This window comes from Sorex fumeus, unplaced genomic scaffold, assembly GCF_029834395.1.
Source record: "Sorex fumeus unplaced genomic scaffold, SorFum_2.1 ptg000035l, whole genome shotgun sequence".
Lineage (NCBI taxonomy): Eukaryota > Metazoa > Chordata > Mammalia > Eulipotyphla > Soricidae > Sorex > Sorex fumeus.
The window spans coordinates 30,562,463-30,578,594 of record NW_026606092.1 but is presented as its reverse complement, the minus strand read 5'-3'; the positions used below and the strand labels follow the sequence as shown (position 1 = coordinate 30,578,594).

Genomic DNA, 16,132 nt, shown 5'->3' with positions numbered 1-16,132 from the left:
TCACTCCTGGTTCTGCACTTGTACTCGGGGAACCATATGGAATGCTGGGGATCAAACCCGGGTCAACTGCATGCAAGGTAAATGCCCTACCTGCTGTACTCACTCCAGCCCGAAAAAAGCAAATTTTAAAAAAAAGGAAAAACTAGCATCTGAGAAAGAATATTTGCCGAATGACTTAGAATACATTTCAGTAACTATCCTCACTACATGAAGATCTTAAACATGGATGTGTAAAGAAGAATGAAGTCTGAACAGGTAAGAGAGTAACTGACTGGAACAAATAATTTGAGGGAATACTCAAACATGCAGAAGTAAGGCAGGTCAAAGCAAACAATAATACATTATTTTTCTGTCAAACGAACAAAGATTTAGATGCTTGAGGAGAATGTGGGGGTGGGGGTGTTGGCGCCAGATTTGGGCTTTACCCAGCAGTACACAAGGGCTACTCCTGACTATGCTCAGAGATCATGTCGTCTGGGGGACTATATGTGTTGTTGGTGATGGAATCAAACTTGGCTGTGCAAAAGAAAAGTGCCGCCTTAACCATTGTACTAGCTTTCTGGCCTCTACTTGGGAAATTTAAGTGAAAACAATTCCATCACAACTTACTGATGGCAAGAGAAAACTGCTTTAAAGTCCTTACTCATAACCACTGGTTAGCATCACTCATGCATTTTCAACATGGATAAGAGATAGAGATGGGGAGAGTAAAGGGATGAATGTGAAGAAGTCTTTGGTTGAGGCGTAATGTTGCAAGTATTCTTATCTCCTAATTTATTAAAAAAACATTTTTTCTCTCTTTCTCTTGAGATTTCCATCCTTTCCCACCAGCTCCACTACTAAGTAATCATGGCCAAGCAAATGTGAGGCAAGGGCTGCCCTGGTGAGGCGCCTTTCTTGAATCCCTCTCCAATAGAGGATGCAGCCCAGCCTCTCTGCTCTAGGCTCGTCTGAGGGGAGGTGGAATAGGCTGAATCCATCACCCAGGAAATCGAGCCATATTTTTGTTATGGTTTGAGCCACATCCAGCAGTGCTTAGGTTCTATTCCTGGGGGTGCTTAGGGGATCATTTAGTACCAGGGACCCAACTTGGGACTCTGATGCTCAAAGCATCTGCTCCATCCCACTGAGCTAAATCTCTGGCCCTAATTTCCTAAATAAATGTGTAGTTTAGATTAAAACTATAAACAAAATGCTCCTTTTGCACAGAAAAATAGTGAACAGTCTAATGAACAATGCAAATGAATGGGGGTCAGGGAGACAGCTATTGCAATGGCTGGAGCATGGCATACAGGAAGGTCGAGACCCTGGTTTAGCCCCTAGAACCTGGTGGTCCCTCCAGCATCAAGGAAAAGTCCTCTGAGCAATACCAGATGTGGATCCCTACTACCTCCCTGCCCACCCCCCAAGAAAAAAAAAAACACCAACTGTAATGAGAGTGCAAATGAAGGATTGTAATACATGGTGATTATCCATTGGTATAACAAATTGCTCAGCCTTTCAGAAAAGCTATCATTAGCTTAAAATCAGTCAAAAAAAAAAAAACAAACTCCACCAGTACTCGTCAAGTTCATCAGTATTCATCTAATTTGGGATATGATATTGAAAGAATAGATAAACTCTTAATAGTAGTGACCTCGAAAGCAGCTTTTGGAGAAATCCCTCCAGACTCAATTAGCAAAATATCAGAAATCCAAAGTCATATGTTCTTCATAACCAGCAATCGAAAACAAATTATTTAATGATGCCTTTTCAGCAGATCTGATTATTGGGGGAAAATTCCAAATAATAATGGCGCGTCTTTTGTCGAAATAATGAATGTAATCAAGTAGAGAGAGAGTTAAGTGGAAATCATCTGCCTCACAGGCAGGGGGAGGGGTAGGATGGGGTGTATATTGGGGTTCTTGGTGGTGGAAACTGTGCACTGGTGAAGGGTAGGGTGTTTGATCATTGTATGACCGAGACTTAAACCTGAAAGCTTTGTAACTGTTCTCATGGTGATTCAATAAATAAATAAAAAAAAAAAAAAAAGAAAAGAAACTACTGCTGGCAAGCTTGGGAGACCATAAGGGATGCTATGGATTGAACCGGGATCAGTCATGTGCAAGGCTAGCACCTTACTCGCCGTACTCTCTAAACCCTATAATGCTGGAATTTTTAAAAACAATTTCAAGAAGGAGCCAGACTTGTGGCTCAAGTGGTAAAACATGTGTGAGGACATAGGCTAGATCCCCAAGTACTGCAGGACATGCCAAGCAACAATGGTGTGCCTTCCATAAAAATTTTACTCCAAGCACCCACTGAGTGTAGCTCTGGAGGCCCCTGAGCACTGTCAGGTGTGGCCACAGTGTCAGGTGACTCTGGAGGTCCCCAGCACTGTGGGGGCAAGCAGCAGTGCATCCTCGCGAGGGCCCTTGGATTGAACTGTCTGCTTCAATGGCCAAGTATACTTGAGAGCCCTCCCAAACAAAAAGAAAACTTTTTTTAACATCAAAAATTTGCAATTTTTCCTCTAATTCCATCACTCTGAGATACAGTGACAAAGTTGTTCATGATGGGCTTTCAGTCATATGATGTTCTAATACCCATCCCCTCACCAGTGTATACCTTTCCTGCCAACAATGTTCCCAGTGTCCCCCATCTTGATACCCCTCCCCCCACAGCCTGCCTCTAAGGCAGAGAAAAACGTTTTTAATGGGACTTAGAAACAATCATACAAGTATTTTAAAACAAAGACAGGAGGTTGGAGAGATAGTTCACCAGGTAGAGCACTTGCCTTGTAGGCAGCTGACCTGGGTTTGATCCCTGGCATCCCATATGGTAGTTCCCGGAGTTTATAAGGAGTGATTCCTGAATGCAGAACGAAGAGTAACACCCGAGTACCAGAGGGATGGCCCAAACCAAAAAATAAATAAAATTAAAAAATAAAAACAAGCACAACAAGCAAATAATTACCATGTTAAATACTATGAGAAATTTGGGGAAGTGGCTTATCATTCTGAACCTCAATTTGTTAAGGATGTTCATACATGGAAAATGTATGTAAACCGTAAATGAACACAAATGCTATCAAAGTTTTTAGACAATTCTGAATAGTTGGCTAGGACAATTATCTAGGGGAAGAGAGGAAAATTTTCAAAGGAGTGGGAGGATAATTTTCCAATGGAACAGAGAACAATTTTCCAAGGAGATGGAGGACAGTTTTCCAAGGGAATGGAGGACAACTTTCCAAAGACATGGAGGTTTATCTAAATCAATGTTCTTTTCAGTTGTTATGGTAAAGTTCTTAATTCAATTCTGTACATTACTTTCAACAGTTATGAACAAATTCTGTATTTGTACTATGTAATATGGGATCCACTTAAGCTATCAAATTTAAATTCAATAAAAGAAATACCACGTAACTATATAGTTTCAGATTACTCAATCTTGCCCTTCTGTCATCTCTATCAGAATACTGCAAATGTAGGGTCAACCAAATGAGAACCTTCTTAAACATTTTTCACTTCATATATTAAACTTTTGAGCAATGCTAGAAAAGTACTTACAGCCTTAGATTTTGTGTCTTTTCCCCCACAAACGCATAAACGTCACCCTGGTGATGCTCAGCCCAGAGGTGTTTTGGAGCCACTTGCATCTGGGGGTGCTGGGGTTAGGGGAGGGAGCGGGCATATATTCTGCCTCTTGGGCTATCCCCCTTGCACTCATCCAAGTCCTCAAGATTAAACTATCTGTAAGGATTTTTTTCTAATACCCTAATTAACTATGGATAGTTTACAATGATTAAATAAAACAAACAGGAGCTTCTGTTTTGCCTTTTGGGTTGTTTTACCTTTATTTTTTAAAAAAAATTTTTATTAGTGAAACACCATGAGGTACAGTTATAGACTTACAAATTTTTGTGCTTGGGTTTCTGTTATACAATGATCAACTACCCATTCCTCCACCAGCGCCCATCCTTCACCACCACGGATCCCAGTATCCCTCCCACCCCCCATTCCCCCATCCCACCCTGCCTCTGTGGCAGGGCATTCCCCCTTGTTCTCTCTCTTTTCTTTTGAGTCCTGTGTTTTGCAAGAGAGGCCTTGAGTGGCAATCATGTTTGGTCTATAGTCTACTTTCAGCATGCTTCTCCCACCCTGGGAGGATCTTCACAACACCCTTTATTTGGTGCTCTCTTCTCTATCTGAGCTTCGGATTGCTTTACCTTTAAATATTTACTATGGTGAATGAGAAATTTGCAAGAAAATAATTAAGTCATCACAAAAAGGGATCTGGGGCCAGAGCAGTGGGTAGGGCATTTGCCTTGCATGCGGCCAACCTGGGTTCCATCCCCAGCTCCTAAGCACCACCAGGAGTAATTCCTGAGTGCAGAGTCAGGAATAACCCTCAAGCATTGCCAGTGTGGCAAAAAGCCAAATATATACAACAAAAAAAAGACTTTACTCATTAAACTAATCTTACCTTTAGCTCTGCTTGTATGAACTCTTGCACGTATCCAAACAACTTCATCAGCTTTTCCTACTGTCAAGTCTTTAATTCGAACCAAAACTCTATCTGCAACAAATAAATAGAACTTCTTAGTTGTGAGAGCTAGTATAAACACTTGCTTTTCTTTAATAAATCGCAGGCTCGAACAATACCTTTCCCATACCCCTCCAGTAGCATTTTGCCTCAAATGTGGGGAACTTATATGTATATGTGTGTGTGTGTATATATATGTTTACATATATATGTTTATATATAAATATATATATATATTTCTAAAATTTATCAAATTCTCTGCTATCACCACTGCCATCCTTCTAAACTATTAAAGGAACTACTATTTTTGCCCTAACTAAAGAAATAGCCTTTAAAATACCAACTCCCTGGTCCCCTACTTTACAGAGTGCAAAGAAAGTTTCAAACACACATCCGAACACTTCAAAAAAGGCCAAGTACAACCTGCCTTTGCCTAAACTACACTGCTTAACTGCCACAGTACTTTTTTTTTTTTAAAGTAAAACAAATTTTATTTGGAGGCTTTTGAAGGTGAGTAAGGAAGAGAGAGAGAGAGAGAGAGAGAGAGAGAGAGAGAGAGAGAGAGAGAGAGAGAGAGACGGACGCACTCAAAGGAGAACCAGGGCTTCTCCAAGGCGGAGAGAGCAGTATATAAGTTTGTTAGTCATAAGGGATGCACTCGTCCAGGTCTGAACAGTCATAGTTTGGCATTCTCTTGTTTACAAAACCAATTCAGAGGAATGGATGTTACTTTGAACTAACCAAAAAATTTCTCTGGTGCTTAATACCCAGATTAAAAAACAGATCCTGGGTGTGATGGGACTGGTGTTGAAACATTGTATGACTAAACCCAACCACGAAACACTTTTTGACTGTGCATCCACAGTGATTCAATTAAAAAATAAATTAACTAACAACAAAAAGCCCCAGATACTGGGGAATAAATTTTATTTCCTAAAGTCACTGAGCTGAGGTGGTGGAGGCCAGGTTTACGTGTAATCTTCACCCCTTCTCTTAAGTGGATTTGTAGGGTAAAAACTCTCATCTAAAGGAAATAGAACCAGGAGGATATAGAAAGCCCTGAAAACACTGCTGGAGTCTTTAGATATGTGTGTTAAGGCACATAATGCTTTGCTTCCGACAGTTATAGGAACCAATAAATTCCTCTTTGACGACTAGGGAGCATCAACAACTACAGTTTCTAGTAACAAAGTACTACATTCACTCAGAGTTCCCTAAACAGGAAAACTGTGACCGAACTATTATGTGAAAACAGCAACAAAACAAGATGCATCATTTTAAAGGTAGATAATAATTAGAATTGGAGAAAAATGTATTAGTTAAAAACATTAGACATGACACAGTTATCAATAGCTGGAATACTCGAAATAGATAATGACCTTTGTCTCATGCTGCATTCGAAATAACCAGGTAATGGGTCTAAGATAATACATGGGTGAGAGAGATAGTACAAGGAGTAAGGCACTTGCCTTGCATCCCTGCAACCCCAGTTTGAGTCTCCAGCACCAAGTATAATCCCTTGAGCATGACTGGAAGTTACTCCTGAGCAAAGAGACAGAAAAAGTCCCCAATTACAGCAGGGTGTGACTCCAAAACTAAGTAATTAGGTAGATGTTCTCTTCTTTGTTTGGGGGCCATAGCCAGCAGTGTTCAGGGTTGAATCATGGCTCTGTGCTGAGGAATCACTCCTGGCGGGGTTCAGGGGACCATATAGGATGACAGGAATTGAACCCAGGTTGGCTGAGTGCAAGGTAAGTACCCTACTATTGCTCTGGTCCCTAGACAAGGGCTCTCTATCTGAAGCATATTTACAAATACTTGAGGTACATGTCATAACCCACTGGTATGAATGGGTAAAGCAGTCTCAAGGGTTTGATTTGAAAACCATTGCCTACCCCACAATTTTAAGCCTGACATTAGAATGAAGAAATTTGGAGAAACAAAAGCACTTGGAAAAGAAAAATGCTAGGTAAAGGAATAATTTCAGCAGAAATAAAATCAAAGGCAGTACTTTACTGTTACTATAATCAGATTAGACACAGGTTATTCTTCTGGTGGGGAGAACTTATAAATGGACATGAACTTGCAGCTAAGTGTGAGCAGTATTTAAGGCAACCCAGTAATGTAAGAGACTCAAATTCCAGAGAGGTTATTTGTGTTAGAGTTCAAGGAAGTCTAGTTCAGAGAGATTCTTAGCTGAAAATAAAAAAGTCTCAAATGACTTCTCTATTTAGTCCTGGCAGTAGACATTACTCTACTGCTTAAAGCACATTTCACAAGGAATTATTTTTCCCCAGCATATTTTAAAAATCAAAAAGGTTTATTTTTTTTTAAATGTAGGAGTACTGCTATTTTTTCAGAGAAAGATTTATTTTTAACCAAACCAGCTTGGTCTTTTATTTGTACTTTTCTAACAATATTGGGGGGAAAATTATTTTGTGAATGCAGTAAACTGAATTCAAAATAATAAAATTCACTTGGAGATATATTTCCAAAGCATAAAATTCAAAGGTCTCTAAATGGAATTAATGCTTCCAATGGGCCAGAACTCCAAGGCCTGCATTTGTACCAAAGACTGAAAAAATTTTTTTTGCTGTGTATACCAAAAGAAAAAACTGCTCAATAGTTGAGGGAACTTAAATCTGTTGAAATTACATATAAATATAAAACAAAAACAAAGGCAATTTTTTTTTTTTTTTTTTTTTTTTGCTTTTTGGGTCACACCTGGCGATGTGCAGGGGTTACTCCTGGCTCTGCACTCAGGAATTACCCCTGGCGGTGCCTGGGAGGCTATATGGGATGCTGGGAATCAAGCCCGGGTTGGCCGCGTGCAAGGCAAATGCCCTTCCCGCTGTGCTATTGCTCCAGCCCCTAAAAAACTCTTAAGTCAGTTTCAAGTAATGATAATAAGGACGTAGGGGGCATGGAACAACTTCACAAAGTATGGGAAAGGGCTGTATATCACGAAGACAATTATTATTAAGCTCTTTTATTCTAAACCTTTTATCCTCTAAAAGTAAAATCTTGATTAGTTAGAAATACCAGTATGATTTATTATTTAAAACATAATTATCTTTTCTAGATTAAGGGATTCCCAAACTGACAGTGCTTCCCCAGGGTTATGGAATTTGCTTAGATTACTAATGTCATACAAGCTTCTTTTTTTGAGTTATGCTTCCCTAATCATGCCTTTAATTGTGCCAATCTTATTTATAACCTCATCAAGTTTTTGAGATTAGAAAGAAAAATGTTTATTATCACATAGCTACTAACCTGGTTTTTCCTGAGACTGTATCATTGAAGATACTCCGTATCTTTCTTTAGCATAATCCTACAAAAGATATTTCTGCATTATAACTTTTTAAATACACACAAACAGCATAGCAAACAACAAGTACAAATAACAGACTTCAAAAATGAATTTAACCACTCCGAATCAGTTTATTAATTCAGAGATTCGGTTGTCTAAAAATGTAGCTATGTCATATCATTCTTATTAAAAAAAAAAAGAATAAGCACCCAGTTTCTAGTTCATTTATCTTGAAAATCACCTGAGTAGATATACCATACATTAGAGCACTCTCAGATAAAACTTACACACATGCAACAGATTTTAACTACTTCTTCAAATTAATCCAGTAGGGGACTGAGATGCAGTGGAGTACATGTTTTACATGAATGAGGTCCTTGATACAAAATTTTTTAAAAAGCACAAAAAACATAAAAAAAGACAAGACAGAACTTCTTCGAAGTGATGAATATAAAGTACCTCTGGGAAAAGAGAGAAAGCATCACACACATTTATTAACCCCCTTTTACAGAAAAGATGTCCAAAGGGAACTGCCATTTTGGGTAAGCTTTCTAAGCACCAATGTCCATAGTTTTGAGAAACTGCAGATGGTGGGCATAAGGTAAATACAATTTTCCTGTTGGCAGCATCATCAAAAACTTCGCTAGCTTCCTATTTACAGAAATCAGCTTCAGTATCAGGTTGTACCAAGAGTAAGAAATGAACTTTCTCATTACAGATGTAAAGTCCCCAAAAAAAGGAAACAGGAGATCTTAGGCCTAGATTATTATTAACTATTAAGTAGATAAAATTGCCTTTTTAAATTTTTTTTTTTTTTTTGCTTTTTGGGTCACACCCAGCAATGCACAGGGGTGACTCCTGGCTTTGCACCCAGGAATTAGCCCTGACGGTGCTCAGGGGACCATATGGGATGTTGGGAATTGAACCTGGGTCGGCCGTGTGCAAGGCAAACACCCTAGGCGCTGTGCTATCGTTCCAGCCCCTAAACTGCCTTTATTTTAATCTCATTTTACCTCTACGTATCTCGGCGAGAATATCTACTTTGTAGCTAGACCTAAGTTAACTGCAAGCGTACTGGTCGCTTAGCCAATTAAACTGGCAGACCATCACAATTTTCCTGGATTTTACAAGGTAACTCAAAAGGATGTATGAAACACTTCCTGTCACTCTATATAGCTACCTGTTGGAAATTTCTCCTCGAGATCTGGAAGTTTCATATCTATACACTAAAGTCAACCAGACATGTTAAAATGATTACGGGAACACCCTTCATAGATGAAAAAAAAAAAACAACACCAGCAATAGATAACTCCAGCACTAAGAAGCAAGTCGCACAATGCAGGGTGACAGCAGTATCAGTAAGCTAGCAAAATCAAGGCGAAGGAAAAAAAAAAAAAACCAAAGAAGAAATCTAGGCACTGTCCGTATTTCAGCAACTCTTCACCCACTTGCTCTTCTCGAAGGCCACCTATTCTGGATGGAGTTTATCACAAACTCGGAATTCCTCGACCGACAAGGAAGGAGCTGGGCAGGGCAGTTAGGGCTCGGTCGTCCCAACAGCACACATAAAAGTGGAGGCTGACCTCAAACGTGCGCTTGCAACGAAGCGCCCAAGAACCCCTAGAGGTGACCCACGGGGCCCTGGGTCCCTTCATCTCAAATGCATTCTCTGCAGACATCCCTCCCATCACCAGCTCCCTTACCCGGGGGCGGGGCGGGGCGTGGGGAACCTGCACGTGACCAAAGGGTTCTCGAAAGCGGCCACGTGGGAACGGATCTCACTCGCCCCACCAAGTCACGGGCTGTTCCTTGCGAAGCCCAAGGGGGAGGGGAGGGAAGCGAGAAACCGACCCGTGAGCGACAGTGTGACACGTCGTGCGTTACGTGGAGGACGTGCCCGGCCCCGGGGAGGCGCGAGTGTGCCCCGCCGTGACTTCCGGGACAGTCGCGGCTGCACGCCCGCCCCCCGCGCCCCCAACACCCACACTCCCACCACCGGGGACACGCGTTTCCCCGCGCGAGCTCCGGGCGCTTCTTCCGAGAGAAACGCTCCCCGCGGCGGCGGCTCCCGGTCCCGCGGCACCGGCCAGGGCCCGGGGAGGAGCCTGGGCGCGCGCGGCCTGCAGGCCCGCCGCGGCCGGGACCCCCCTCAGGGCGGCGCCGCGCGCACCACCCACCCTCCCTGTCTCCCTCCCTCTGCTCGGCCGGGCGCGGCGCGGGCTGGGGGTCCGCCTGCCAGACCCCGGGACGGCCGAGACCCACTTCCGCCGCCTCCATGATCTCCCGCGGCTTCTCCTGGCTCTTGCGGTTGGCGTTGGCGCTGGGCATCTGGACAGCGGCACGGGGGCAGTGGTCACCGCCCTTCCTCGCAGGCTTCCGTAGGGCAAGGCCGCAGGGCCGCAGGGCAGCTCGGCTCCCCCCCACCCCCCCACCAGCCACAAATCTCCGCCCTCCTCCCCCGCCCCGGCACACGCGCCGACCGTGCGCGCGGAAGGTCGGCTCCCGAAAGATCGCGAGAGCCGGAGCTTCTCTCGCGAGACCCGTGTGTGCTGGGTGGTGCGCGGTTCCTTCCCGGCCCGCCCCTACGGGGTGATGACCGGGGATTGGGCGCACACCTGGGAATCTGTTCAAGAGTCTCGCGGGATTAGCGCGGGCGGGGGGGGGGGGGGTGAGGTGTCGGGTGCTGAGTTGAGTTGTGCTGAGTTGAGTTTTGAAGTTCCCTAACTTTTTATTTTTTATTTTTTTATTTTTTGGCCTTTTGGGTCACACCCAGCGATGCACAGACAGGAGTTACTCCTGGTTCATGCCCTCAGGAATTACTCCTGGCGGTGCTCGGGGGTCCATATGGGATGCTGGGAATCGAACCTAGGTCTGCTGCGTGCAAGGCAAACGCCCTACCCCGCTGTGCTATTGCTCCAGCCCCACTTTTTTAATTTAAACTTTATTTATTTATTTATTTTGGGGTCACACCTGGTTGTGATGCTCAGGTTGCTCCAGGGTCTGCCTGCACTCAGGAATTGCCACCCCTAGCGGGGACCATATGGGATGCTGGGGATGGGACCCTGGTGGGCTGCGTGCAAGGCAAACGCCCGACCGGCTGTACTATCTCTCCAGCCTGTTCCCTAACTTTTTAAATGCTTATCCTTATTCCATATGCCGAACACAGTAATAATTGTCACAATGGAGACTTTACTGGGACCGCTCGAGCAAATCGATGAACAATGGGAGGACAGTGACAGTGACATCCTTATCCTTAACTGGGAGTTGTGCTGTTGTCATTACTTCCTGCCTTTCCCTGGCTTCAGTCTCGGGCACGGAAATCATCACCAAAATTCAGACCCTGCCTTTTCATTCACTCTTTTAGATTTAGACTGAGTGTTACTCTCCCAGTGGCCTGGGGTCCCTAGAAGACCTCTTTGCAAACTGCTGCTCTCAGTCCTGAGTTACAGGCTTGCCAAAGCAGGGTGAGACACAAAAGATAAACACAATTGCACCCCCCACCCCCCAACACATACACCACTGTCTAAGTTGCTGTGGCAACTGTTGCTTTTGTGTGTGGAGCAAGAATGAAATCCAGGACCTCACATCCAAGGAGGCAAGTGCTCCATGCCCCCACCCCTGGACTTGCATTAAGGACAATGCATTGTTCAATGGCTGGTTGCTCAATGAATGCCTCTCCCAGTTAGACTTTAAAAGGAACTAAAGACACATGTCTTTGATCACTATTGGCAACAATTTGGTAGCTTGCTTAAATGTTGTCTCTTCTGTTGTTTCTTTGCACCCCTCTTTTTTTTTTAAATTTTATTGAATCACGTGAAATAGTTACAAGCTTTCATGTTTGGGTTACAATCACACAATGGTAAAACACCTATCCCTTTACCAGTACACATTCCTCATCACCAGTATCCCCAGTATAACCCCGCTTTCCCACCCTCCCTCTGCCTCCATGGCAAACATGATTCCCCATAATCTCTCTCTGCTTTTGGGCATTATGGTTTGTAAGACAGACACCGAGAGGTCGTCATGTTTGGTCCTTTATCTACTTTCTGCACACATCTCCCATCCCGACCAATTCCTTCAGCCATCTTTTTCTTAGTGATCCCTTCTCTATTCCATCTGCCTTCTCCCCTTTGCTCATGAGGCAGGCTTCCAGCTATGGAGCAATATACCTGTCCCCTGTATCTACTATCCTTAGGTGTCAGCCTCATGTTATGTTGTTTTATACTCCGAAAATGAGTGCAGTCCTTCTATGTCTGTCCCTCTCTTTCTGACTCATTTCACTTAGCATGATACTCTCCATATCTATCCATTTATAAGCAAAGTTTGTGACTTCATCTCTCCTGACAGCTGCATAGTATTCCATTGTGTAGATGAACCAAAGTTTCTTTAACCAGTCATCTGTTCTAGGGCACTTGGGTTGTTTCCAGATTTTGGCTATTATGATCAGTGCTGCAATGAACATATAAGTACAGATGTCATTTCTACTGTGCTCTTTTGCATCCTCGGGATATATTCCCAGAAGTGGTATTGCGGGGTCATATGGAAGCTCAATTTCTAGTTTTTAAAGGACTGTCCATATTGTTTTTCCAGAAAGGTTGGACTAGTGACCATTCCCACCAATAGTGAAAGAGAGTCCCTTTTTCCCCCACATCCATGCCAGCACTGGTTGCTTTTGTTCTTTTGAATGTGTGCCAGTCTCTGTGGTGTGAGATGATATCTCATTGTTGTTTTGATTTGCATCTCCCTGATGGCTAGTGATGTGGAGCATTTTTTCATGTGCCTTTTGGCCATTTGTATTTTTTTTTTTGAGGAGACTTCTGTTCATTTCTTCTCCCCATTTTTTTTGTGGGGCTGGAGGGTTTTTTTTTGTACAATTCTACTAGTGTCTTATATATCCTGGATATTAATCCCTTATCAGATGGGTAGTGGGTAAATGTTCTTTCTCATTCTGTGGGCTCTTTCTGTATTTGGTCACTGTTTCTTTTGAAGTGCTGAAGCTTCTTAGTTTGATGTAGTCCCATTTGTTTATGTTTGCTTCCACTTGCATGGTCAGTGCTGTTTCATCCTTACAGAGGCTTTTAGCTTCAATGTCATGAAGGGTTCTGCCTACATTTTCCTCTATATACCTTATAGATTCATGTCTGATATTGAGGTCTTTAATCTACTTTGATCTGACTTTTGTGCCTGGCATTAGACAGAGGTCAGAGTTCACTTTTTTGCAGGTAGCTATCCAGTTTTCCCAGCACCTCTTGTTGAAGAGGCTTTCCTTGTTCCACTTCACATTTCTTGCTACTTTGTCAAAGATTAAGTGGTCATATATTTGGGGGTCTGTGACAGAATATTCAACTCTGTTCCATTGGTCTGCAGGTCTGTTTCTAGCCCAGTATCATGCTCTCTTAATTACTACTGCTTTGTAGTGCAGTTTGAAGTTGGAGAGGGTGATGCCATCCATCTTCTTTTCCCCAAGGATAGTTTTTAGCTATTCATGGGGGTTTATTGTTCCATATGAATTTCAGGAGTGTCTTGTCTATTTCTTTGAAAAATGTCATGGGTATCCTGATAGGGACCGCATTGAATTTGTATAATGCCTTGGGCAGTATTGCCATTTTGATAATGTTAATCCTCCATATCCATGAGCAGGGGATGTGTCTCCATTTCCTAGTGTCCTCTTTTATTTCTTGAAGTAGCATTTTGTAATTTTCCTTGCATAGGTCCTTCACCTCTTTGGTTAAGCTGATTCCGAGATACTTGATTTTCTGAGGTACTATTGTGAACGGGATTTTTTTAATGTCTCTTTTGTTATTTGTATATAAGAAAGCCATGGACTTTTGGGGTTGATTTTGTAGCCTGCCATTTATTAAACTGACCCATTGTTACTAGGAGCTTTTCTGTAGAATCTTTAGGGTTTTCTAAGTATAGTATCATATCGTCTGCAAATAGTGATAGTTTGACCTCTTTTTTTCCTGTCTGTATTTCCTTGATACTTTTTTCTTGCCTAACTGCAATGGCCAGGACTTCCAGTACTATATTGAATAGGAGCACTCCTCGTTTTAACCAGGCACAAGGTAGTACAGTTAATTCTAGTTTAAAAGTGTAACTAAGCCCTATTGTAAATGAAAGGTCTCTAAAGGTTGTCACATGAGGTCTTGGGATACTTCAGTAAAATGATTGGCAGTGTCTCTGCTCTTGTGTATCTTGCCATCTAATTACAGTTTTAAACAGGAGGAGTTGGGTTCTGTGTAGGTTTCTTTGGAGGTATCCATCTAAGTCTCCTCAAGGAAATGAGAACTTAAGCTAAAATCTGGAATAGGAGTGAAGGTCAGCCACAGAAAGATGGGCTAAAAGAATAAGCAAGACAAATAGGGGCTATGTTAAATGAAAGAAAAATCATGGCTCAGGTTGGGATATAAATAACACATATGACATGCCTTGGGACATCCAGAAGATGTCAAATATATCAGGACCAGAGCAATAGCATAGCAAGTAGGGTGCTTGCCTTGCACAAAGCTGATCCAGGTTTGATCCAGCACCTCATATGTTTTCCCGAGGACCATCATGAGTGAACCCTGAGTGCAGAGCTAGGGATAAGCTCAGCACTGCAGGCTGTAGCTCAAAAAGCCAAAAAGTTAGCGGGAAAAAAGGATGTTCAAATACCATATGGCCTTGTGGAATCAGCAACATGGAAGAGAGGTCTAGGCCACAGATAGTAGCGAGTGAGAGCACTGGAAAAAGATGGGAGTTGTAGCTATGGACTAGGGAAGAGACTGTTCCAAGAAAAGTGTTAATATAAATTGCTGCTTAGATATAATGATGGTTAGGAAATAATCATTGGATTTTGCAATAGTTATTGCTCATTGGTATTTTTTTTGTGCAGTAAAGTGATGGGCTGGGAACTGGCTGAGAAGTAGTGAAGAAGAGAAAATAGGCTGTGATTCATAGAAAACCCTTAGATAGGACTTACTGGTGCCAAACACTATCATCAGTGTTTTACATATACTAACTCTAGTAATTCTTACACCAGTCTTATCATAGATACAGTATTAAAATCTTACAAATAGGGAAATTGGAATATGTAGAGGTTAGGTAACTTGTCTATGGTCTCAGAGCCTCTCAAGGATGTATTTCTACTCACTGATATGGTGCCAAAATACATCTTAACCACATTCTTCTCTACTTCCTAGGGCTTCAGTGGATTAGATTGGAGGGAAAGAAATGTATATTTGATGGGAAGGGAAGATAATATATAGATGGTAGCAACAAGAGTAGGTAAAGTGAAGCTTTTTTTTTTCAAAGTGAGATTTGAGTGCATTTAAAGACTACTGGAGGCATTGATGCCAGAGACCTAGCACAGGAGGTAATGCACTTGCCTTGCAAGTGGTCAATCCTGGCCTGAATCCCAAATTTGAATCCCTGGCACCACATACGGTCCCCCAAGTTCTGCTCAGCAGCAGAAAACTCAGAATATAGATGCTAAACTATATTCTGTGCTGTACAAAGTGCTGTACATTTTACAGGCAAATGAGAAAAACATTTTGGCTTATAATTATCTGAAATTCACACCAGTGTTGACCATATTCATTTGTCCTTTAAATCATAAATGGAGGAAAAGACAAATTTTCCACAAGTTGAATGTGAGGATGTAGACAGGTTGCTCTGAAATTTGAGGAATGAATTTAGAAGATAATAGGTAAACTTTTACTCTCTTAATTGATCAGTAGTTCTTTATAAGTGTTTTGCCTAACATTATACCATTGGCAATAAGGAAGATGTATTGATTTCTGTTCTCAATACATAGGCCAGTTAGTAAGATAGCATGTAATTAATGACAAAGGACTGTGAAATTGCTGTAATATTGATAAACAAATGCATTCCCAGAAAGACTCTGAAGAGAATTGACACTATGAATCAAAGGGTACCATGAACAAAGGGCAGATAAATGTGTTAGCCTATGCAACATGCTCTCACACCCTGGAATTTAGGCAATTGTTAGTTTTGATATAATCGTATCAGCACTGTCAGAAGCTGTGAAATAGGGAAATGTATCCTGGAAAAGCCACCATTATCATTAATTACCAAGGACCAAGCAGATATCTGAATTTTGAGTAGAGGAGCATACTGTTGTGGACATCTTCCTTTTTTCTGGTCAGGGTTGGTTGAGTATGCCATGATAACAGACTAATTTCCAAATCTGAGCAACTTAAAGCAGATCCTGTTTTATCTGTCCTGAGTTGACACGGTGAACTCACGTAGCTCTTATGGACCTTTGGTACATGCTCTGTTTTGATCACAGAGGCAACA

At 42.2% G+C, this 16,132-nt stretch overlaps 1 protein-coding gene and 1 non-coding gene across 2 annotated transcripts in view; both read right to left on the bottom strand.

Moving 5' to 3' along the window:
* The window catches only part of DARS1 (aspartyl-tRNA synthetase 1), a 52,233-nt gene extending 41,994 nt beyond the window's left edge, over nt 1–10,239 (bottom strand). Inside the window, exons 1-3 of the mRNA XM_056117525.1 lie at nt 10,097–10,239; nt 7,798–7,855; nt 4,465–4,557 (exon numbers count right to left, since the gene is read on the bottom strand). Coding sequence (XP_055973500.1) covers nt 4,465–4,557; nt 7,798–7,855; nt 10,097–10,162 — 217 coding nt within the window. The 5' untranslated portion in view covers nt 10,163–10,239. The remainder of the gene's footprint in view (nt 1–4,464; nt 4,558–7,797; nt 7,856–10,096) is intronic.
* LOC130027022 (small Cajal body-specific RNA 21) lies at nt 860–999 on the bottom strand. The gene has a single exon (XR_008792968.1). It is a non-coding gene; the product is annotated as a small Cajal body-specific RNA 21 (non-coding RNA).
* Nucleotides 10,240–16,132: the final 5,893 nt, after the last annotated feature.